This window comes from Pseudochaenichthys georgianus, chromosome 22 (genome assembly GCF_902827115.2).
Source record: "Pseudochaenichthys georgianus chromosome 22, fPseGeo1.2, whole genome shotgun sequence".
NCBI lineage: Eukaryota > Metazoa > Chordata > Actinopteri > Perciformes > Channichthyidae > Pseudochaenichthys > Pseudochaenichthys georgianus.
In genome coordinates this window covers 22785908-22811431 of record NC_047524.1, presented here as the reverse complement: position 1 = coordinate 22811431, position 25524 = coordinate 22785908, and the positions used below count along the sequence as shown (strand labels likewise).

At 41.2% G+C, this 25524-nt stretch overlaps 2 protein-coding genes across 2 annotated transcripts in view; one reads left to right on the top strand and one right to left on the bottom strand.

The window, feature by feature from the left end:
- Nucleotides 1-4922, bottom strand: part of nol10 (nucleolar protein 10) — a 31357-nt gene extending 26435 nt beyond the window's left edge. The window contains exons 1-8 of the mRNA XM_034112145.2: nucleotides 4709-4922; nucleotides 4176-4221; nucleotides 3987-4085; nucleotides 3812-3889; nucleotides 3691-3728; nucleotides 1413-1549; nucleotides 1179-1244; nucleotides 474-534 (exon numbers count right to left, since the gene is read on the bottom strand). Of these exons, the coding sequence (XP_033968036.2) occupies nucleotides 474-534; nucleotides 1179-1244; nucleotides 1413-1549; nucleotides 3691-3728; nucleotides 3812-3889; nucleotides 3987-4085; nucleotides 4176-4221; nucleotides 4709-4774 (591 nt within the window). The 5' untranslated portion in view covers nucleotides 4775-4922. The remainder of the gene's footprint in view (nucleotides 1-473; nucleotides 535-1178; nucleotides 1245-1412; nucleotides 1550-3690; nucleotides 3729-3811; nucleotides 3890-3986; nucleotides 4086-4175; nucleotides 4222-4708) is intronic.
- Nucleotides 4923-5686: 764 nt separating this feature from the next.
- On the top strand, nucleotides 5687-25030 carry LOC117468049 (V-type proton ATPase subunit C 1-B-like). The gene is made up of 14 exons (XM_034112003.1): nucleotides 5687-5808; nucleotides 6042-6239; nucleotides 7401-7468; nucleotides 7994-8079; nucleotides 9202-9264; nucleotides 9428-9522; nucleotides 10019-10105; nucleotides 10191-10291; nucleotides 10766-10834; nucleotides 14940-15032; nucleotides 15124-15211; nucleotides 22355-22452; nucleotides 22558-22687; nucleotides 24082-25030. The coding sequence occupies exons 1-14, from the start codon at nucleotides 5719-5721 to the stop codon at nucleotides 24169-24171; spliced, it is 1356 nt and encodes a 451-aa protein (XP_033967894.1). The 5' UTR covers nucleotides 5687-5718; the 3' UTR covers nucleotides 24172-25030.
- The last annotated feature ends 494 nt before the right edge of the window (nucleotides 25031-25524 follow it).

Sequence of the window (25524 nt, the reverse complement as noted above, 5' to 3'; positions counted from 1 at the left end):
TCATAAACAGAAGAGAGGACAGAGATAGTCAGATAAATGCAATTCCCATGTTTCTAGATCCTTGGAAGTGAGATACAACGTTTTGAATTTTAACACTCAGAAATGACTTCACACACCTATGTTCATCAGCGAAGATAGTTTGTAATACACAATATCTAAGCAGGCCCATTTCAGAACAATCGTACAAATAAGTTCAAATCAACCACTTTATTAAACACAGCCAATGGAATTGATACTTCTTGTTTCAGTGTAACTGAACTCTCTATTTGAACTCGGATACAATAACAAATAAAAAGTCTTAATCCAAAGATTTCAAGCTTTACCAGGGGTTTCTATTCGTTTTTATTATGTAGTTTATATCTTTGTATATTTTACAATGCTATAAGCAATCAATGCACGGCCACACGCACAGTTCTACTTGTGTCTGCTAGTAACCGGTGGCTCATTCCCAAACTGCCTGCTATGGGGCTTACCTCAGAGGATCCTGTGGCGAACAAATGATGGACAGGGTTGATGTCACACACGTTGTTTTCCCTGAGAAGTCCAGAAAAACAGGCAACATGAACATCAGCAGACAGCAATCACCTTAGTGCTAGTCAGTTAATAACAGATCACACATGTTTTCCTCTGGATACAACTAGAGTTAAAGCCCACCATCTGGAATACATTTAAAAATGTTAAATGTTTTAAAAAAAAATCTCATTTAGAAATCCTGCATCTGATGTCGCTCACAATGAGTTTCAGCAGCCGCTATTTCCTTGTGTCAGAGGAAACATCAGAGACATTCAGCTGTATGTGATTGACTCTGATGAGGAGTCTGTTTGGCACCAAAATCTGTGACTAGTCGTCACAACAGAATAGTAAGGGTAGTTAGCTTTTCTTTGGTGAGCTTTTGTAACTGGCAGTTCCTGAGATGGCGATGTTAAATATACAATAACTGCACATCAAAAACTGAACACTGAGTATGATCATTTTAGAGAAGAGCACAGACATCTGCTCCCTCAGTATAAGAGGAATGTGAAAACACCTCTCTGGTGACAAACTTTGTGCTGAGAACAGTCAGTGTAGTCAAGGTCAGGCTTTTTATTGGATAAACACATTACGAAAACATTTAAGGGTTTATGAGATCTGCAAGTGTTATTGAATCATGCACATGTAAACAACATTGTTATACTCACACAGCATCGGTCTGAAGTGAGTTAAGGAAGCGCCCTTGTTCCAAATTCAGTCTGAACACCTCAGAACTGAAGAGGAACAAATACAAAAACAAAAAACATTAGCAGTATCGCCAAAACAGCTTATTTATCTGGCACGCACAGGAGGAATACAAAAACATGCCAGGAGTAGAATACTGCGTATCTCACGCCACATAACTTATGCAGCTGTATGAATAGTGAACAACTCTCTCTCACCTCGTCCCCACAAAGAAGAGGTCACAGGAGGGGTAGTGGTAAGAGAAGTCCCGTCCAAACTTTGGAATACGTGTCTTGTAGTAGCTTCCATGCTGCGAGTGGAACTCTACGAAGCGGTCACAGTGCAAAAACACTAACTGTACGGAAAACAGGTAGGAAATTAAAAAGGTAGAAGTGTCAAAAATACAGAATTATTAATTGCATTTTCATTTCAAAAGAAAAGTTAGGCAGGGTATACAAACCATAACCAGCTGTTTACCACAGAGATATAACAAATGTTTTCCTTAAATACCCCCTCGTGTAAGAATATGTCAGCAAATCACTTTACATTTCATCAGACACATTTTTGAAAATGAGTGATGCTGGGAAATTGTATACAGCTCCGGAGAAAATTAAAGGTGGGGTAGGTAAGTTTGAGAAACAGGCTCGAGATACACTTGTTATATTCCATGGAATGCTCTTAACATCCCGATAGCAATGAATATCTTAAGGGCTTTGACAAAAAATCCATAACAAAAATTCATCTGAGGAAGCCGTAGTGCTGTAAAAAGCACGACCAATCATCTGAGCCGGCCCGGCTAAAGTAACTGGATGGCCTCCCTGCCTGTCAGCCTTCCATCTGTGCACAAACTTATCTCGTGCCCTCATTGGTCATGTGCGCGTTCGTGTGTGTTGGAGGAGGGGCTCTGTAAGGAAGTGGCAGATTTGTTCAGGTAGTGTATTTTCTAATTCTAGCGATCTCGAGCTGGTTCCTCCAAAATTACCTACCCCACCTTTAAGAGCCCACTGCAAAATTATCAGTTTCTCTGCTTTTACTATTTCTAGGTGTGTGCTGGAGTGGATTTTTTTTTTTTATATTGTATTCATAAAATACTGACAACATTTCTCTGTGTGGGAATTCAACAGACATTGGAATGGAATGGCTGCCATCCATGCAGAGATGAGAGTGGTCTCTTATTTTTTCCAGAGCTGTATATATTTCCCCTAATTATCTTAGCTTATTAAGCATAAAATAAAAATGTTTACCACGTGGTTGGCAATTTCAAGGCATGGCGTGAATACTAGTTTCTAGGGATGCTCCGATCCCGAATTTCGGGGCCGATCGCCGGAATCAGTATCGGCCGATACCGATCGAGTCTAAATGGAAGATTTAAACATCACTTTAAATCTTCCATTTAAAGTGATGTTTAAAACTCAGTTAATGGGGCTCATTCACTGGAGCTTCCACAAACATCAACTTAATTATTACATTCAAATGATGTACATTATTCAAGTTTACATTCACTTTGGATAATAACACGGGAGAAATTAGCGGAAGCGCTCTCTTTTCCTCTCTCTCTCCCTCTCCTGACAGCCTGTCAGTAGCTCATGCAGCTCACTGATCCAGTAATGAGTGACCCGACAATGAAGAATACATATATTTATAATAACTAGTTTAGCTTGTTCCAGAGGTAGATAAAATAGCTAAGTGTGTTAGCTGTTAGGTCTAACTCTTACGGTACCTCCACACAGCAGCTTTTCAAAAATCTTGAAAATCTTGGAGCTGGGTGTGTCTGAAAGCTTGGGGATTTTTTGCGAGCAACGCGACCAACAACCAATCACATGAATCTCCCGCCCCCGACATACAAAGCAAAAAACCCCGGGGATTTTATGCGACCAATATATATATATATATATATATATATATAAACTCCCCAAACAGGCGAAAACCTACCAGTTTCACCCACTGTCTCTGCCACCTCCCTCCATGCCTGATTCCTCCGGTTTGTGTCCCGTTAATAGTTCTGGTCGTAAAGAACCGGGTGATTTGCTACCGTAATTTCTCGTTTGGAATATGAGGAAATGAAATGCAGTCTGGTTCTCCCTGTGTGTGTGTTTTGCTGCGCTTACCGGTCCGGCGGGCGGAGCTGCAGTATTTCTGCTTCACACACGTTGCATACCACTATTTTACTGTCTTTTTCGGACACCTTCAAATAATGCCAGACCGGTGAAGCCATTTTGGCGAGCTTGTTTTGCCGCACACAGAGAAAAGTGTCAGGTATTTTACGTCATGCGATCGGCTCTCGCGATCGGCATGTTTGGAGAGCACCGATCGATCGGTAGAGAGTGAGTATCGGCCGATCTCGATCGGAGCATCCCTACTAGTTTCTGATAACCTTACACAAGACAATGTTATGCATTTACAAACCATAAACAATGACAATGATACATGACACAAAACATGCATAAAATCAAACGTTTACAACAGCGTCTATAAAGCGTTGGGGGAGTGTCTTACCTTTGAGTAGTCATCAGACAGGATGTCAAAAGCCACAACTGTGAGAAACCGAGAAAGAAGTTAATTAATTAAGACGGAGATGACATGAATGCCTTAAATCAAGGTGTGTCCACTGACTTACCATCTGAATCCAGACAGCGCTCAAACTTTAGGGACAGCTGGTATGTGTCATAGCAGCGAATCCTGGGTTTGTAAGTACCTAAAAGTAAAGGAAAACAGATGTGTTTATTTTTTATTTCGTATCCACCATGACATGTTATCATGACATTAACTTTAGAGTCCACACTTTGTCTTACCTGTTGCCAGGATGAACTGCCCATCCCTGGACACTTTGATGGAGGTGCACACTGTGGGCATCTCAAAGTCCTGGATGAGCTCAATCCTGCGCTGAATGTCTGGAAAAAATAAGATTATTCTTACATTAGTTGGAATAAAGACATACAATTAACCTGTCTGTAATAATTAAATTGAATGGGTCAACTCACCAACATCTTTCTTCTGTAACTGCCTTTTCTTCCGATCTGACAGCCACTGCATTCAAAAAGGTACATGTGATTAGGAATTGTCATAAAAATAACCAATAAAACAATACTTACAGGAACACTTATAGCTCAAACTTTATAGCTATGTTTCATATGAATTTCTTCCGGTTTTATTTCAGCTTTCAAACCTTATAACTATGTTTTTTTATTACTCTCTTCTGGGTTAATTTAAGCCTATATCACTGTTGGAGCATTTACTGAAATGAGCTGTGCATTGTGGGATATGAAAACTAAAATGAGTGTTCCCCAAATGTTTTTTTTCTTTATAAAGCAAGAAATGTCAGTTTATTTATATGACACATTATATCAAGTGAGTGTTTTCTTGAATATTGTTCGTTAGTGAAACGTTGTCCATGCACATTGTCAGAGCTACAGTTGTCAGGGCTACCTGTGTGAGCTAACAGTTAGCTCCTGAATTGAACGCCAAGCAGTAACTTCATCCCTCTAAGTGCGCTCGAGCGTTTCGTGCTTCTTACCTCAGGCAGAGATTTTCCATGACTTAAATTATAAATCTTCACGTCATTCACACTAGATATCTGCATTGTAGAAAATGAATAAGACTCTGGTCACACATAACACTGTTACTGCACACCGGCAAGCAGCATTGAATCCACGTTGTTGCTGCGGCCGGGGCAAAAACAGGAAGCGAGGGTGAGTTTTCCGAAATAGGTCCGACTAGAAACTACTGTGACTGAGCATGGTCCCTCTCCTCTCCAAACTAGTTTGGGTTTAAATAATAAATACAAAAATAATGGAGTCTTTGGATTAAAATCCAAAATTGGTATATTTGAAATCTTGTGAATTCACGTTAATTCTTTAGTAGCATCCAGCCCTAAAAGTCACCATTCTATTTGATGTTTTCTTGTGTGCGAAACTATTTCATACACACTATGGCGCATTCTAATATTCAATTAAAATTCCTTGTGATAAAATAAATAATACAAAATGATATCCATACAAGAATGTAGGGACTCAGTTTACAAATATTATTTATAAATTGTCTGCAACTCCACAAAAGTGGTATCTTTATGTTGCACACTTGTTTAGCATAACATTTATCTAGACATAAGGTTGGTTAGCTAGCTGTCACTGTTTCAAATGAAATAAAAATAAACATGTATTTATCTGCTTTTATTTATTATTTATTAATAAGGATGACATTACAATAGTTTTTAAGCCGACACCTGTGGTAAAACCAGAAATACATACGAAGAAAGGTAACCTAAACTGCGCTAATATATATATGCCACACACAGCTCCATATTGTATTTTTTAAACACAATGTTGTATTTTGGCTACAGGCTAGGGCTTTTCTATTTATATTGTTCCCATACATAAATGCAAATCCCATGTGGTTATTACAAAAACCACAGCACACATGTATACATACTGTATATGTATAAAAAGAAGATATTTTTTTCCAAGAGTCCATGAAGAGTGACAGCTGTACCCAGAGTGATGTCACAGCCTCTTGTGGGCTGGCTGGATGTCAGTGAGTCTCAGGTGGAGCTGCTGCTCAGACTTTCCTACACTCACAGTTGGACTGACACAGCACTGTCATGAAGATAACCTGACGGTAAGAAACATTGCTTTGAAATGTTCTATTCTATTTAGTAGTTTATTTTATTAGTAGCCATAATAACAAAGGAAACTTGTTGATATAATCCAAGATTACTCAACGAATAATGAAAACAGAATAATAATTATATCACGGAAATATGATTTTAAGAAGTCAGCTTAGTATGAAAGCCTATACATGTCTCTATGATGGAGTTCCTCTCATTCTTTGTGTTTTGTCCTGGGTCACAGTGTTTTTGGTGCCAACGCCTATTTTTGGAGGATTTAGACTGGAGGTCTCTATGTGACACACTGGGAGTCATGACAGACTTTTGGCTGATTTCGGTCCCTTTGGACAAGACCAGTTTAACCAGTGTGGAGAAATTGAAGCGCAACCTTGCCAAAACCAACCTGGCCTCCTGCTGCAGGTTCTCCATTCCAGAACTCAAGGTGAGGCTGTGTATCGTCTCTCCTAATGAAGAGCCCGGTGGAGCTTAGGAAAGTAAACAACATCAAATACAAACATTATGACAAGCTAAGGGAGTGTGAGTATAGCATTGTTAAACAAATAAAAATAACTGTATGTTAGCACTGTGTTTATCCCAGTACAGTAGAGTGCGGTGAGGAGGATGACGGTGTTTGGTGTCCTTTCTCTGGTGAAGGGTTAAAGGCTCAGGTTGCTCTCTACAGTTTGAGGCAACATTTCCATCCGACCCAATTCACTTAATGTCATCCATGTTCACCTTGGCTACCAGAAGTCATATTGTAACTGCAGTTTTGAATTTCTATCAAGAGTTCTAACCTGAAAAGCATTAATACAATTATACGTGCCAATCTCCTGGCTGAATCTGAAGTGGAGACACCCCAGGTGAACAAGATAGAAAGAAAAAACTAAGAGATATCACCATAACCCCAGTAAATTACTAACATTGAGGCCATTATTTTACAAGTTTTCTGATATTCTAAGATTAAATATGCAAATGACGCTTTATCTTGTGAAATATGTCCAAAAATTGGATAAAGCAAAGTGGTTTTATTTTGTTGACATATAACAGTCGAAGGTTTTAGTCAGGTCGTTTAGATTCTTGTTTTTAACACTCCATGAATCAGAAATGAATAAAATAATATCTGCAGAAACCCTCGGAATATAGATATGAAGTGTAGATTTCTGGTGCAGAGCACAAGAAGAAAAATCATGTTTATAAAGGTCGGCTTTTAAGCATAATATGTGTTTTAAAATTAAAAATATACTACAAGGCCCTGATACTTAAAAAAATAACTAATAAATATCACCATGAAAATTACTCAGTTGATTACTAAAATTAATTCAATGATTTTTTCTATTACTCATCATTAGTTTAAATGTACAAATAACGCATTATCCCATGCTAGCTGGTACATTTAGGATAACATTTGCAAAGTGTAGTACAAAGTATTTTTATAGTCTGATGGAAGACATGTTATTAAAGCCAATAGCCTCAGAGGGGGGCTCGCCTCAGGGGGGGGGGGGGGGGGCGCTCGCCTCAAAAGCCAGCATGTTCATAAGTCATTATACATGCCAAACTGTTTGAGCCACGGTAAAACTGACTGTTCTGTCTATGCTGTGACCAGGTGGGAATACTGGACAGTCTGCTCAGCGTATCAGATGACCTCTCCAAGCTTGACACACTGACTGAAAGGTAAAAAGAAAATTCCAAGCATGCTTAAACAAACAGAATATGTCTATTCACACGAAACCTGTTTGCTTCCATGGTCACGTGCACGTTTGTAGCTTAATGTGTCTTTAGTTAAGACGTGGTGTAACTCTGAGCTTGTGTGCGGTTTGCGCCATGATTCATTGATGGTCAGGGGCATGCTGATGGTCAGTTTCCCTCCTGATTTTAAATTCATTGTTGGTGGATGAGAGCCAGTAGCCTATAGCCAATAATGAACGTACAAATTTGGCCTGGCAAGTTCAAACGACACAGATTTCTACTTGTAATTTAGTCTGGTATTTTATTTATTATCCCTTAGTTTTTTTTACATCTCTCTTTATAGATCTTACCTAGGATAGGAAAACCCTTGTTAGACATGTATAGTACTTTGTTGACGTCATTAACAGCATTTAGAAAAAATTGATTTCCAAAATTTGAACCGAATGAGCATAACGAAACATGACCAAACAAGTCTTTATTTAATGTTGTGTTTTTCTGTTGCCCGGTCAGTGTGATTAAAAAAACACATCAGTGTATGAGGGAGGTGATGGAGCAGTCTGATGACAAAGTGCTGGAAAACGCCTTAGCCAATGGAGGTGATTCACACACAAACACACACACTCAACATGCATAGGGTGTTTATTACATAGTAGGAACTCATAAGTAAGTGCTTAGAAGCCAGCAGGCTACATGCACACTGCAGATGAGACATATAACGACTTAAACCAAGCTCCATATGCATGTCTACACATGACATCCACTCCCACTCACACATTCAGAGATCCCTTTCACCTTGTTTCCACTTATGTTCTGTGAACATCGGAGTCAACCGGAAGTTTTTCATTACTATGGAAACCTGATCTCTGCTGCGTTATTTATTTTTTCTCCAAAATGTATCTCAATTAGGTTTTTGTGGCAGATGCAGGAAGAATCCATAAAATGGTCATTTGTTTAACATGTTAATTTCATGTAAAAGTAGCCAAAAAGTGAAATTTATTTGATTACGCTTTTTGTCAAATTGTGTATGTTTATCAACAAAGTTAAACTTTTCAGCTAGTTAAACACATTTCTAAATTAGAGTCAAATGTTCTTACATGGTTATCAGCTACATATGAATCGAAGTAAATACAAGTGGAAGACTACATTATAACATTCATATACAATGATTTATTTGGATAAATGTTACATAAAAACAGTTTTATCCTAGCAGCTATTGCACACATTAACACATCATAGGAGCGTCACACAGATGCCTATTTTTATTTATTTATTTAATTGTGAATTTTGAATGTCCATGTTTGTACTAGTGTTTTCCTTCTTAAAATGTTTTTTAAATATTTTGAGATTCGGTTGAGCAGGGTATACTTGTACTTTTACTAGTCCTTTATTAGAGATGTGTCTGTTGTTTGTGTTTATTTTTAGTGTCAGGATGGAACCCTTGTCTTTTTCTCTGCAAACAGAATCTACCTACGGGTACAAATAAATAACCTGAACCTGAACCTAATTGTCCTGTTTCTGTTGGTGAAAAAGTGACAAATCAACTTAATTGAAATCTCTGTGTTTCCTTGTGTTGAACACTGGGGAACTACGGAAACGAAACAAAACTGTGTGAAAACGAGGGAATGTGTTAGTGTCCTACATAAAGGCAGACAGATAAAGCAACTACAATCCATCACAAACAAGGCTAACCCCTGTCTCTGATCACTTTCCTCAAGCAGACCACAGCATGAATCAGACTGCCGCCGTGTCACCCCTGAAAGCTTACCTCAACTCTCTGAGGGGTATTTGTTCTGCCTGGAGTGCAGTGCTGTGTGATACAAAGTGTGCATTTCTACAGTAATGTATTGACACTGACTTGTTTTCCACTGTGTGGTGTGTTTACAGTTGTTCGATTGTTGTTTTCGGGTGATTTTCTTACCTGTTTTGTGTGTGTGTGTTTCTCAGTGGACCTGATGAGCTACATGACAAAGTTTCAGTGGGACAAAGCCAAGTATCCCACAGCTCTGCCTCTCTCCAGCCTTGCAGACATCATCACCAAGGTACAAACCAATGGAAATGAGAAGGATATTCCCATGAACCTTCCATTTATGAACACAGACAGAAATGCTCCGTTTACGTATGGGAGTCAAACAGATGTCCATTCATTCCTATGGGAACATCCATGATCCAAAATGTGTTTGTGAAAGTCCCCCTCTTTCGTTTTTTTTCTGTCTAATATTTACCTCTAGACAGAGATTTTGAACACATTTGAGCTTTAGCAACACATTTTGGATGGACTGTATGCATATATGCTGCAGTAATGCTAACTTCCTGTGGAATTGTATCCTAATATCCTTTGTGTGAGTGGGCACATTTGCTAAAAGCCAAGTTGATACATAAATTAATCATTGTGTATAAAAAAAAAGGAGTTTAGGTACTTTTACAAATTTAGCAAATTTGAGAAATGTTAATTTGCTTATGGATTTTTCTTGTTTTGAGCTCAGCACATGTTGTTCTGATGTTGACATGTCTTGTTAACACTTGCATGCGTGTCAGGAAGTTTCCCAGATGGAGACGGAATTAAAATCTCGAGCTGCAGCGTACAGCAGCGTGAAAACGAGCCTTCAAAGCATGGAGTACAAACTACAGTGAGTGGCTTCAGTGACGTATTAAGTTAGAATTATATCACTTTATTGTCAATTAAATGTTCAACTTGAATGTCTATCTTTCCTGTGGGAGTTTGCAAACTTGCAGTCTGAATGACATAGTGAGGAAGGAAGACCTTGTGACCTCGGAGCATCTCACTACTCTGCTGGTAGTGGTGACCAGGTGGGTGATACAGTGGCCAACATGGGCAAACACTTTACAAGGGCCCGAAAAAACACTTTTATAAGGAGAATGGCACCGCATTTTCAAAAACAATGCAAATGAAAAAACACATTTGATCCCAAACACAATGCAATGAAGAATTATATTCACCAATTTAGCAACACATGCGTAGCATTTAGAAAATATTCACCTATTTGACTAAACATGCACAGCGTTTACTCTTGCAGAGTTAGTCTCATAATTCTAAGTGTTTTCTCAGTATATTTGAAATGACTAGGTAAGCTAGGTTAATTAGCTAGCTTACTGTAGATCTGCAATAATATCAGAAGGAATCATGCGATCACATTGTTAAGCCAATAAAACCTACATTTTAAGGATTTTTCTACCGACAGTGACAGTTGGCAAAATTCTACCCTCATTGTATGGTAAAACTCATGTGTGGTTCTTCATTTGTAAATGTCTTTCTGATCACAGAGGGAGCTACTTGCAGTGGGAGAGGACATATGAATCTTTTTCACAGTTCGTGGTTCCACGGTCTAGCAGGTGAGTGGTCTGAATTCACTCTTAGCTTTGGGACAAGCCATTCTACTCGTTTTCAGTAAGTGCACCAGCAAAGCTCTAAGTACCTGTTCTTAAAAGGTCAGGCTAAGTAACCACGGGTGATCCATTACCGGCAGAAAGTAAGAGTCATGGCTCAGATCAGTTGCAGGGAAGGAAGTGGGGTTTTTTTTCTGAGAAAAAAATGTATTCAATTGGGGTTGAATGCTTTTTGGTATAATGCCAAAACTTGAAAGGCATGCCTTACAAGAAAAAGTTATTTGTAAACTGACAGTTCAAGTATACCAAGACCTAACAAGCTCTACTTAGCCACAGATCAAGTGTTGTCCATTTGTTTGTATAACTTCACAATTAACAGTCTTTATTTTAGATAAAGTGAATATAAGAACATCTTATTATATAGATTTTTGAAAGTTGTGGCGGCTTTGCTTTGGTGAAGCAACTGATTTCATATCATTATTTACTATTTCATATTTCATCTCTTCTATGGCAAAAAAAACAAACTGATTTACTTAAACAACTTTTCATCGGTGCTTGAACATAGTGAAATGGAACTCGGCCGTAATTTATTTTATTCCTTAAAACTATACTTTTTATTCTGTAAAGTTCATTCATTTTGTGACATTATGCTATTTCTATAATAGTTGCTTTGAAAATATATGAGCATATGAGGAAGTGCTGTAAACCTGCATTCTCTCTAATAACTAGCAGCGGGCGACTTCACAAAAAGAAGTTTTGTAGAAGTCTATGAGAACATTTACCAATGTATCACTTTGTCACGATTCTATCACGATTCTCATGTTATGTCACGTTTGTAGTTTTGTCTGTGTTGGTGTTTTTCTTGTCTTTGGGTTTTATTGTGTAAAGTGATCACCCCCGTTTCCTGCCTGTCTGCTTTCTGTCTGTTTCCCTCCCTGATTACCCGATTGTGTTCACCTGTTGTCCTTGTGTTTCTCCTCCCCTGCCCAGCTGTGTCTTGTTCTGTGATTACCCTTCTGTGTATTTTGTCTAGTCTTCCCCTGTGTTCCATGTCGGTTCATTGTTTCCCCTCCATGTTATTCCACGGTCTGTGTTCCTTGTGCTGCTTTGGATATTTTGGATTCTGCCTTGTTTTTGCCACAGCTTTATTATTTAATAAAGCTCGCTTTTCGCTATTCTGCATTTGAGTCCTACCTGCTTCACCCGTTCGTAACAGAATGAACCGACCACATTTGGACTCAGCAGATTTTAATGTTTTGGCCCCACAGGCGGAATGTCTTGGGTACTCTCTGGAGTACATTTTTTACACCTGGAAGAACGCCTCATCTAGACGGGGTAAAGAGGCTGCTTTGAAGGAGGCACGCCGGGAGGTTGCTCGCAAGCCCTGGCTCAGGAGCTTGTTGCCTGAGTGGCTACAAACCTTTTCAAGTAGCCCTGAGGAATTGGCACAAGCTTCTAACCCTTTCCTGGGATCCAACTACTGTCCTGTTGAGGGTCCACAGAGTCTCCAAAAGCCTCTAGGAGACGCAGGGCCAGGATTCCAGCCCGTGCTCCAACAGCCATGATCCCGGCTTCAGTTCCGGTTTCCACAGCCATGGATCCATGCACCAGTACCGGCCCGCAGAGCTATGTTTCCTTGCTCGATTACCTGGCCCACACAGCCATGGTCCAGGCCTCTGTTCCGGTTCCAGCGGCTCCAGTTCCAACCTCAGACCTTTTCTCAGGAACCCGTCTGGCGTTTGGAGGTCCACGGAGCCTCCAAAAGGTCTCTGGAAGATGCAAGGCCAGGATTCCAGCCCGTACTCCAGCGGCTCCGGCTCCAGTGCCGGTCCCAGCAGCCATGGGTCCGGCCCCAGTTCTGGCCCCAGCGGCCATGGTTCCGGCCCTGGTTCCGGCCTCAGCAACCATGGTTACAGCCCCAGTTCTGGCCCCAGCAGCCATGGTTCCGGCCCCAGTCCTGGTCCCAGCTGCCATAGTCCCTCCTCTAGTCCCTTCCCTAGTCCCTCCTCAGGTCACTTTCCTAGTCCCTTCTCTAGTCCCTTCTCCAGTCCCACCTCTAGTCACTTCTCTAGTCCCTACTCAAGTCCCTTCCCAAGTCCCTTCCCGAGTCCCTTCCCGAGTCCCTTCCCAAGTCCCTTCTCTAGTCCCTTCTCTAGTCCCTACTCAAGTCCCGCCTCTAGTCAATTCCCTAGTCCCATCTCTAGTCACTTCTCGAGTCCCCTCTCCAGTCCCTCTCGAGGTCCCTCCTCTAGTCCCCTCTCTAGTCCCTCCTCGAGTCCCCTCTCTAGTTCCCCTCTCAAGTCCCCTCTCGAGTTCCCTCCTCTAGTTCCTCCTCTAGTCCCTCCTCTTGTTCCTCCTCTAGTCTCTCCTCTAGTCCCCTCTGGAGTTCCGTCTCTAGTTCCCCTCTCGAGTCACGTCTCAAGTCCCTACCCAATGTCCTGTCCCGTTGGAGGCCCCGTCGACTACTCCTCTGCCGGGGGTCCTACCAATCGTATGTCTGTCCCGTTGGAGGTCCCGCCATCTACTCTCCTGCCGGGGGTCCTGCCAGCTTCTTGTCCTGTCTCGTTGGAGGTCCCGCCGTCTACTCTCCTGCCGGGGGTCCTGCCAATCCTATGTCCTGTGCCGTTGGAGGCCCCGCCGACTACTCTCCTGCCGGCGGTCCTGCCAACTCTTTGTCCCGTCCCGTTGGAGGTCCCGCCGTCTGCTCTCCTGCCGGGGGTCCTGCCAACCCTTTGTCCTGTGCCGTTGGAGGCCCCGCCGACTACTCTCCTGCCGGGGGTCCTGCCAACTACTCTTCTGCCGGGGGTCCTGCCAACCCTATGTCCTGTGCCGTTGGAGGTCCTGCCGACTGCTCTCCTGCCGGGGGTCCTGCCAATCCTATGTCCTGTTCCTCTGGGGGTCCCGCCGACAACTCTTCTGCCGGGGGTCCTGCCAACCCCTTGTCCTGTTCCGTTGGAGGCCCCACCATCACCTGTCTCACCGGGGGTCCTGCCAACTACTGGTCCTCTTCCGTGGGGGATCCTGCCGAAGCCTGTCCCACTGGCTCCGGTTCCTGTTCGGCCGACACCGGGTCCTGCCCGGCCTCCGGAGCTGTCTGGTCTTCGCCCTCGAGCCCGGCCCCCTGAGAGCCGCGGTCTTCTCCCTCGAGCCCGGCCCCCTGAGTGCCGCGGTCTTCGTCCTCGGGCCCGGCCCCCTGACTCTTCCTGCCGCTGCTTTTGCCCTCATGCACGGCCCCCTGAGTTTGCCTGCTGTGGCCTTCGCCCCTTTTTGAACTTTGCCTTGCCCCCAGGCCGTCCACCCGAGACCCCGTCCTTGGTCTCTGCCTTGCCCCTGGGCCTTCCGCCCGAGACCCCCTCCTTGGTCTCTGCCTTTCCCCCGGGCCGTCCGCCCGAGACCCGTCCTCCAGACCCCCTCCACCCACCCTTTCTTGGCCCTAGTTATGTGTCCTCCCTCCGTTCCCCCTCCACCCACCCTGCTGGACCTTTTTTTTTTTTTTTGGGACGTCTGGGATCCGTCCTTTGAGGGGGGGTTCTGTCACGATTCTATCACGATTCTCATGTTATGTCACGTTTGTAGTTTTGTCTGTGTTGGTGTTTTTCTTGTCTTTGGGTTTTATTGTGTAAAGTGTTCACCCCCGTTTCCTGCCTGTCTGCTTTCTGTCTGTTTCCCTCCCTGATTACCAGATTGTGTTCACCTGTTGTCCTTGTGTTTCTCCTCCCCTGCCCAGCTGTGTCTTGTTCTGTGATTACCCTTCTGTGTATTTAGTCTAGTCTTCCCCTGTGTTCCATGTCGGTTCATTGTTTCCCCTCCATGTTATTCCACGGTCTGTGTTCCTTGTGCTGCTTTGGATATTTTGGATTCTGCCTTGTTTTTGCCACAGCTTTATTATTTAATAAAGCTCGCTTTTCGCTATTCTGCATTTGAGTCCTACCTGCTTCACCCGTTCGTAACACATTTTCTTTATTAATAGCGAAGATAACATGTTCCCGACGAGTTCATGTTCTCTATTGCTTCTATTAAGTCTTCTCCAATACAGAATAATGTTATTTTATATTGTATGATCTTATTTAGAATAAGATGCAGGGTTTATTTATTTTTGTGTGAACATCAGGAAGCTGTACGAAGATGGAGAGGGAGGCGTTTTCTCCGTTACACTCTTCAAAAGAGCTGTGTGTGAATTCAAAGTCAAAGCCCAGGAGAGCAAGTAAGCAGGATGGATAGCCAGATAATATTGCATCATGTCAAAGCTGTGTTGTAGGTGTCACTTACCATGGTGTAGCCTATGATCCACACAGGTTCACCGTCCGCGAGTACAGCTTTGATCTGGAGGCGAAGCAGCAGCAGGAGAGGCAGCAGCGTAGTGTTCACAAAAAGGAACAATACGTGAGTACAACATCATACTCTGAAGAGTTTTTATCAGGCCGTCTGTACCATTCCTTTGAACACGTTATCTCTGGAACCATCTTCAGGGATTTGTTTCAAATTTAGCACAAACGCTCACTTTGGCTCAAGAGGTAACAACCTAGATTTTGGTGGTCAAAGGTTTGGTTGAGGGAAAAGAGTAGGAACTAAGATGTATGCGCCACATCTATACCATGAGCGCATTGCTCAACATTTTTTTTTTTGGCACCGACACCAATCAACAGTTGTGCGTCAACTCGGCAGGGATCAAGGCACGTATATGCCTCTCCCTGCTTCCACCGTCTACACACAAACTCTTTTTCCTTACTGATGGTATGTAATTTGGTTAAGAACTCAAATGCAGGGCCGCTCCTCCCTACAGGCCAATCACGCAGGCTGCATGGGGCCCCGCCTTGCGCAGGGGGCCCCGCCCAGAGGGCCTCAGCTGCTGTGCGCAGTTCTCCACTCAGTTCTCAGCGCACCCCCCCGCTGACACGCGAGAGTGAGAGGTGACAAGGGGAGCACGTCTGTAACCCGACACCGTTGCAATGAATCGACATCTGACCAATCACGGCTTTGATACGGCCACTAGTGCAGGTGAAGAGATGTTGGTGAAAAGACAGTTTCAGTCCGGCGCAAACAAGAAAAACAAAACATGAAGAAACTAGAGCATCGCTCGAAGGTGGGTTATTGTATGAGTCAAATGTACAGCTTGCGAATGTTGTAAAAGTCAAATTGCCATATTAAAACATCAGCTGCAATTCACGACATGAAGAAGGCAGTCTCTGCAGAGCATACAGGCTAATGGAAATGCAGTTATTTCCAGCATTCTTTATTTACCATTCATTCAACTATGTGATGCCTTTTATCTGCTGATGTACAGGAGGAAGAGTGATACACTGTCTGTCTAGTTGGCTTACATAACAGTTATAGTTTACAGCCTAAAAAACATGGAGCCTCTCCCCTTAACTCCTAACAGTCATCATCATGTCAACCACAACACAGAGAAATACTGATAGCAATGTGTGTGTAGTTGTTGATACATTGCTGACAGAGGGAACTACATTTGAACACAGATTTAAGAAATATCAGTTTTTGAGCATGTCATAAGCATGTTTTGTCTTGACTATATTATAATAAAATAATATAGTATTTATATTATTGAATTGATTAGGATTATTATTATTAGTAGAAGTAGTTTATTTGCATTAATTATATTTGAATCTTTTTGAGGCTAGTATTTGGCAGGAAATGTAGACGCATACTGAACGACATACATGCACATTTAACATTTACCTCACTGTATAAAAAAGTAACTGTGTTGATAATAATAAACAGGAATTATATTTGCAAAGTAGCCTACTTTGTTTCCAAACAAAATGTTGTTCACTCATGTCGGTTGGGGGGGGGCCTTATCTCACAATGTCGCTTGGGGCCTCAAGTTGGCCAGGGGCGGGCCTGCTAAAATGTATAGGTGAAGAGGCACAACGTGTCTACTTCAATGCACTCTTATTAGATTATTTTATCAACTATAAGCTTTATCAAAAAGGAAGGTCTTAAGCGTACTCTTAAAAACGGATAGGCTGTCTGCCGCCCGAACACAAACTGGAAGCTGATTCCACAAAAGTGGAGCTTGATAAGAAAAGGCTCTGGCTCCCATTGTACTTTTAGAGACTCTAGGAACAACCAACAACCGTGCATTCTTGGAACGCAATGCCCTAGTTGTAGGAAAGTAGGGTATAATAAGTTATTTAAGGTAAGATGGCGCCTGCCCATTAAGGGCTTTGTAGGCGAGAAGAATAATTTTAAATTCTATCCTGTGTTCTATAGGGCAGTGGTTCCCAAACTTTTTGTGCCCAAGGCACACCAAAGGACAAGTACAAATCTCAAGGCACACCTATTGTGCAAAATAGCCCTTATAACACGTGTTATCACTGATATCATGTAAAATATCTGTAAATGTGCATAATTATTTACTAATGCCAAATAAAATGTGACAAAGACAACTATATTACTCATGAAATATTTATTAACGAAATATTTCAGAAATTAATTTGAAACGTTATCAAAGCAGCAACACACTCATTTAAACCAGACAGGTCACAACATTAAAAATGAGACAAAGGAAATTCAGCACAGAGAACTGTCAATGCAAGGAAGCTGCATTGTCCATGGTCCTGAACTACAAATTATAAATGTAACATTTCAGCAGAGATGGGGTCGTTACTAAAAAAAAGTAATATATTACATATTACTTTAAAAAAGTAAAAAAAGTAATATATTACACTACTTCGTTACTCTCTACATAAAGTAACTCGTTACTTTACTCATTACTTTACTCGCAGGGCCGGCCCGCCCCTCCCTGCAAGCAGATCACGCAGACTGCTAAAGTTTCAAATGTTCTCTTTAGTTCAGTTTCCATTGTCGCATAAGACTGATCCAGATCCTGACCGTGGCTGTTCTCTGTCTCCTCCTATCTGACCGTGGCTGTCCTCTGTCTCCTGCTATCTGACCGTGGCTGTCCTCTGTCTCCTGCTATCTGACCGTGGCTGTCCTCTGTCTCCTGCTATCTGTATATTTTGCGCAGTCTATCTCTGCTCACTCTGTTGCGTCGGCGTGTTCTCCTGCGTGTTGGCCATGTGTTGCACTGGAACCAGACACCGCAAAGACTTCAGCCGAGCACGTACGAACTGCGCATGCGTGAGTGGCAATAACTCTCCTTACCAGCAGGCGGCGGTAGTGTGTATTCGTCATTCAAAACAGGCAACAACCGGAAAACAGAGAAGAAGAACAGACTGTGATATAAACAAACAACAAATAGCTGTGCGGTAGCTCCACCTTAGCATGAGTTCTTTGCAGGTGTGTGTTGAGGTTTGACGTGGTGTTTACAGCAGTGGATAACAGCTTCTGGCCTGGACACAGTTTGCACCTCACCGTCACATTCCTGTCTATTCTTCGGATGAACTCAAAATAATGGGCATACCTCCACCCCGCGAGAGTTATCGCTGACTCAGCCATGTGTATGCAGCACTGCACGTGGAGATGTGGACGCGCAAGTCGCGCAGATTACGTACATATAAACCTACAAAGTACTGATGTAGTACATTTTTTATTTTTTATTTTTGTGTAGTTGTATATTGCAATAATAAGGTATGGTTGTCACAAAATTCCACGGCACACCCGGACTTGCCTCACGGCACACCAGTGTGCCGCGGCACACCGTTTGGGAACCACTGCGGGAACCAGTGTAAGGCAGCCAAAACAGGAATGATGTGGTCTCTTTCCGGACTCTGGTTAGTACACGTGCTGCAGCATTTTGAATTAGCTGAAGCGACTTAACATAACACCCTGATAATAAAGAGTTACAATATTCCAGCCTTGAAATAACAAATGCATGGGCTAGTTTCTCTGCATCGTTTTGAGGCAAGATATGCCTGATTTTTGCAATGTTGCGTAGATGAAAGAGAGAGCATTTCTCCGCGATCCAGTCGTGGTAGATACCTTGTTTGTTTTAAACATCATAAATACACAAACAACAATGAATACTTACAGGTTGTGTACCTGAATCTCCCACTGGTCCAAACAAAGTAGGGACAGCATCGTTCTTCAGTGCCCTACGCTGTACATATCTGGCATGAATCGCTGAAAGGTTTGGGAAGGTTTGTTTCGTGAAAGGCTGGCAGAGGGTGCAGCCATAGCTCTGGGTGTGGCTACTGGGTATCCCTAAGTAGCCATACCCAGGAAGTAAACATGAAATCTCCAACGAGGTGTTTTTGGGAGGTCTTTTCTCTGTTAGAGTTTTACTCGCTACAGGGTGTACTTTGAGGGTTTTTTACTCTGCAGACCGTTTACATGCATAAAAACCTTCATAACACACAAGGGGACGGGTAATAACCAGAAAAGCATGACATGGGACCTTTAACATCAAAAAATGTACGGTCATCCACGTTTTTAAGTCCTTGAGGCAGTCTTGAATTTTATTTAGATGATTGGATTCATCAGGCTTGATGGGTAAATATAGTTGAGTATCATCCGCATAACAATGAAAATGTACAGAGTGATTCCTTATAATATTGCCTTACGGAAGCATATATAATGTGAACAAAATAGGTCCAAGCACTGAGCCCTGTTGCACTCCATGGCTAACTTTGGTTTGCATGGAAGATTCATCGTTAACACGTACAAACTGAGAGCGTTCAGATAGATAGGACCTAAACCAGCCTAAAGCAGTTCCCTTTATGCCAACTAAGTGCTCTAGTCTTTGCAATAGGATATCATGGTCGATAGTATCAAATGCAGCACTGAGATCGAGCAAGACAAGAATAGATACATGTCCTTTGTCTGAGGCTATTAGAAGGTCATTTGTGACTTTAACCAGAGCTGTCTCTGTGCTATGATGTGTTCTAAAGCCAGACTGAAAATCTTCAAATAAATCATTGTTTTTTAAGTAATCACACAACTGTTTTGCGACTGCTTTTTCAAGAATTTTTGAGAGGAACAAAGATTAGAAATAGGTCTATAGTTGGCTCAAACCTCTGGATCGAGGTTGTGCTTTTTAAGAAGATTGTGGAACATAGCCTGATAATAAAGACATAATCATAATATTTAATAAAGAAGTGCTAATTAATGTAAAAACTTCCTTTAACAGCTTAGTTGGAATTGGGTCTAAGATACGTGTTGATGGTTTGGAAAAAAGAATTTAATTTAATTGTTCAAGGTTTATGGCTGAAAAGCATTCTAATTTACTATCTAGTGTAATATTATAATAACTTATGTTTCTGGGAGCTGTTGATAACACTATACTGGTCAAAGGCAAGAGGTCATTCATTTTGTTTCTAAGAGTAACAATTTTATCATTAAAAAAGCACATAAAATCATTACTACTGAGTGCTATGGGAATAGAAGGCTCAATCGAGCTATGGCTCTCTGTCAGCCTGGTGCTGAAAAGAAATCTTGCATTATTCTTATTCTCATCTATTAATGAAGAGTAAGCTGCTCTCGCTTTACGCAGTGCTTTCTTATATACATTGAGAGTAATATGCCAAATTAAACAAGATTCTTCAAGTTTAGTGGAACGCCATATCCTTTCAAGTTGTCTCGATCTTTGCTTTATTTTGGGGGTTTCGGCATTGTGCCATGGACCTAATCTATGTTGTTTTATTTTCTTCTTTTTCAAAGGAGCAACATAGTCTAATTTTATTCGCAGGGCATCTGTAGCACTATCAATAACATGATCAATTTGGGGTGGTGTACATTTTGTATAAGTGTCCTCCCTTACATGCAGACATGCTATCGAGTTAAGTATTGGTGGAATCTCTTCCTTAAATTTGGCTATAGCACAAACAGATAGGTTTCTGCCGCAGGAGCTTTTGACTAATGGTTTGTAGTATAGTAACAGCAGGCTTCCATCAAAAGTTACCAAGAAATTGTCGGATAAAGCAGGATTATGGTTCGACTAATAGTTGCTCAATTTCAATACCATAAATCAGAAAAAGGTCGAGAGTGTGATTATAACAGTGGGTTGGTTTATTTACACTCTGACGGAAACCAATAGAATCTAATGTTAAATGTAACAGTAAGGCTATTTTTATCGTCGTCAACATGAATATTGAAGTCACCTACGATAATTACTTCTAGAATTCTGATAACAATTCTGAATAAGGACCTGGTGCACGGTACACTGTAACAAATAAGATTGGCTGCAAAGTTTTCCAGGTCGGATGCGTAAGCCTAAAAACGAGGCTTTCAAAGGAGGTATAATTTAATTTTGTTTTAGTATTGATAAGTAAACTTGAGTCAAAGACTGCTGCAACTCCACCTCCTCAGCCTGTGCCTCGGGCAATATGAGTATTGATATGGCTGGGTGGAGTGGCCTCATTTATGCTGACATATTCTTCATGTCTCAACCATGTTTCAGTGAGACAGCATATATCAATATTATAATCTGATATTAAATCATTTACCAATATTGCTTTAGATGCTAGAGATCTTATGTTTAATAGTCCACATTTAATCTTCCTGTTTTGTTGCTCTGTAGTAGTTGTTACATTTACTTTTATTAGGTTATTATGTATGACACCTCTATTAGGTTTTACTTTAAATTGTCCTTGGGCAGACACGCACACCGTTAATATTGGGTATTGTATTGGAGAGAGCGCAGAGAAGCGTGTAAGACTGCGACTCCGCCATAGTCTCAACTCCAGTTTGTCATGGATTAAGTCCACAAAGCCCTGAAATGTTTGCCGAAATGAGATTTGCACCTTCCAGAGTAGGATGAATGCCGTCTCTCTTAATCAGACCAGGTTTTCCCCAGAAGGCTGTCCAATTATTTACGAAGCCCACATCGTTTGCTGGGCACCACCAAGACAACCAGCGCTGAAATGATGACATGCGGCTATACATGTCGTCATTTATCCGATTGGGGAGGGGACCAGAGAAAATTACGGTGTCCGACATTGTTTTGGCATATCTACACACCGACGCCACATGAACTTTGGTGCATTCTGATTGGCGTAAACCAGGGGTCGGCAACCTTTCTGATATGAAGTGCCATTTAAAAAGAAAATGTGTGATCAGTGTGCCGACGATCGTGAACTGTCAACAGGAGGGCGGGGGGATTGTCTGATTGTCTGTGAATATTTATCATTCCTGAGCAGGTGGCGCATCGTATTCTCTGCCTCAATATGAATGTAGGTAGGCCTATATGTGTATGCTGACTTGTGTACTTGTGCTCTGGTCACAAAGACTGGAAAAGCAACATATATAATGCAGTCCATTTACCTTTTTAACACTCTTTTGAACGCACTCGAACAAGGTAAAGGAAATGTAATCAGAAGTTGGCACAAACTTCGCCTTGCACTCGAGGATGAACTGATTAGAATATATGGTCTAAGGTCAAAGTTACTGTGACCTCGCAAGACAAATTGTTGGCTTTAATTAGCTAATAGTGACAACACTACCCGCATGACTAATAGGATAGAATGAGGACAAGTGATGACATTTTGGACAGGGATGGATGTAACCTGCAACCTCACTGCTAGATGGCGGCATACAACTGCAATTTTAGTTTAGATACTTGATGTGTGTAAAATGTATATTTTAAATGTCATTGTTTCCTGTCCATAGGGAATCTTTGTGCGTTGGCTGAAGGTGAATTTCAGCCAGGTGTTTATTGCCTGGATTCACTTGAAAGCACTGCGAGTGTTTGCGGAGTCAGTCCTCAGGTCAGCGCTGATGAGATGTACTTTCATTTTCTCTTTTAATCTTCTTGAAACATTTAATTTGAATTATTTTACTATGAGTACACTCATGATGATGTCTCCTGTTAGGTATGGACTACCGGTGAACTATCAGGCTCTTCTGCTGCACACGGACAAGAAGCGTTCAAAGAAACTCAGAGAGGATCTCGCGTCACTGTTCAAACATCTGGACCCCACTGCCTCTAACAGCAAGACTGATGTAAGAGGGCAAATACAGCTTCACAAACCAAGTTCATTTAAGCTTGTTCCTTCAGCTATCATGTAATGTTGAAATATCATGGTGGACTAAGTATTCAGATCTGTATGGAGTAAAAGTCCTGCATTCAGATTTTTACTTTAGTAAAAGTGCAAATAAATTGGCATTTAAATTTTAAAAATAATTATGCCCCAGAATAGAGTGGTGCAGGGATAATTTAAAAGCAATGGGATTTCTCCATAGGATTTTGGAAAATAGCTCGAAATAAGGTCTGTAGAAAACGAACCTGTTTTATAAATGCACGTTTTGTTCATGTGGATAATATCCACATGTCTACCCTACTTTTATAATTTCGAATCATAAATCTAATGGCCAGAAGCAAAAGGCTAATGTTATGCTATAAACGAACTACAGCCGAATAAGCAGGGTCGCACGACTTCAACGTCACGCCAACTTAAGATCCATATTCAAAAATACAGATTAAAAAGTGTACAAGTTGAAGCGTTTGTTTTTAACAGTTTGCAAGAGCGCAGGTACTTGCTTTCAAGCAGAACAGGGGCAAACAAACTTAGAGGAGTTCGGCGTAATAAAGTACAACGTCCTCGACAGCTTCTGTGGTCCTATTCAGCCACTTGTTAACAACCATCGTTTTTCAGACACGTAAACTCTTCAAAAATCACCAGTGGGGTCACTGCTGATGTATTTAATGTCGTAGAACAAAAAGTGATCCGTCTCTTAAATTTGTGTCAACCACAGACCTTATTTCCAGGTTTTTTCCAAAATCCTATGGAGAAATCCCATTGGCTCTGAGACGAGGGAACCAATAGTGGTAAAATGCTAACTCACTTCTGGGTTTTAGGACTCGTCACATTACCTGGTAGAGGTGGGGTTCATTTTGTTCTCCAATACAACATCATCATTTGTTTGTTAAATGTATTATGTATAAATGATCCGAACATGCAACGTAATGTCCAGGTTATCAGTTTGTAGTTTTGGTGGTTTTATGGGCAAGAAAATAATGAATGTTCAGATACAAACTACTATAGTCTTTGATCGGACAATCCATTCTTTTATTTTTAACCTTGTTTTTTTTAAACCAAGGTTATTGATAAAAAGCAGTCCATTGTTTTTTATCTTCAACGGTAATGGATAAGAATCAATCAGATTCTGAATTTAGCAAAATATCGTCCAAATTTGTATTTATTTTATTCATTTGGGCAAAAAAGGGCTATTTACAGCAAAAACATGTACACATTCAAATAAGGCCAAGATTTTCACAATTTAAAAATTATATAAAGAAAAACTGCCTGATTTGAACTATGAACATACTCCTGCAGCTCTGGGTCAAAGTGTTTGTCACATGCTGTTTTCTGAGGTCTCCTCTCTCTGCCGAGCAGGTGAGCTTTGACATCCCAGGACTCTGTCAGCCTGAGTACCTCTCCTACATCTGCTTCAACATCAACACCAACCTGCTGGAGCTCAGCTAGGATTAATCAAAAAAGATGAGCCACACAAAGACCAAGCAATGAGAGTCTTGTCGATCATCTGGTGGAGTGGGCCAATCAGAGCCGAGGAGACAAAGACCCTCAACTATAGAATGAAACACTTCCTGTGATCCACGAGAAGATCTTTCTTTGGACGCAGAAATAACAGTCCAGCTTCCCACAAGTGTAAATACTCATTGAACAGTGGATGCATTTTGAGTTTCTTTTCAATACAAAATCAGCTGCACATGGACTACTTTTTGTGCACATGGAACTGCGGAATAATTTAATAATACAATGACACACACTGTTATTTGAATGTTGATGTACAGCTTAAAGCATTTTAATTGAGTTTATCTTCCTAGTAACCTCAAAAAGCCATCACGGTGGGGTATAGTGTTTCTCTTTCATGCAGGTTTCACATTATACAACACTGCACAACGACTATGTACATATCACTTTTATTTTAACATGTATTTAATCTGAATGTTTTTAATGTAATGTTTTCAATGGTGGAAGAAGAACTCAGTTAATTAAGTACCACAATAGTCACTCAATGAAAATATAATAACCCAAGGGTAGTTTTCATTGTCAGTTGCCATTGTCATTGCATTACAAAACCAGTAAAGCCTTTTGCAGCTCCAGAGGGAGCTGTGAAGTCCGATAAATTGCCTCATAATGATGTCACTTGAGTCAGCATTGGCTTGGGCTTTAATACAATTACGGGTGGAGTTAGAAAGAAGTTAGCTCACTTCTGTAGCCCGTTGCTCGTCTCTGCTTGTAGCTACATTAGCCGCTAGTAGCATAACACATTGTCAACGGAATTGTCATTTGTTGAGTTGCATTGTGGGTTATGTCAGAAAGAAGAATGTATGAAATAAAATAATATTTCTCTGGTTACGCTGCAATGACTATTGTTTTTTAAGATTTTAAAAAACATTTAAAAGATGATCCAACAATTAGTATAGCACTGTTAGCTAAACATGTGCAGTATTCCTATAGACCATGAGATGATTTTTGAGGTATGGGAACACATACAAAAAAAACATATTTGCTGCACATAATTGTTTCATTTGTTTTGCTTTTCTCTAACCTTTGATTATCTTATCATGAAATAAGAGTCTGAAGTCTAACTCTTTTGTACATTAACTTTTTGAATGCAGGACTTGTAACAGAGTATCTCTACAATGTGGTTTTTACTTTTGATTCACTAAAAGATCTGTGCACTTTGTCCATCACTGGTTACTTCACCACTAAATGCTATACTGTCTCTGATCACCAGAGAGCACTGTTCGTGTTCTGTGCATGTTCACAGCTTGAGTTTGGCCTCATAAAAATATATTTGATGACTAAATA

What these genes read in the sequence shown, in the direction of transcription:
- LOC117468049 (XM_034112003.1), top strand. Translation starts at nt 5,719, where the DNA reads ATGTCAGTGAGTCTCAGGTGGAGCTGCTGCTCAGACTTTCCTACACTC. An exon ending in GTCAAAGCCCAGGAGAGCAA is followed by an intron (nt 15,033 to 15,123) that starts GTAAGCAGGATG and finishes TGATCCACACAG; the next exon opens with GTTCACCGTCCGCGAGTACA. An exon ending in CCTCTAACAGCAAGACTGAT is followed by an intron (nt 22,688 to 24,081) that starts GTAAGAGGGCAA and finishes TCTGCCGAGCAG; the next exon opens with GTGAGCTTTGACATCCCAGG.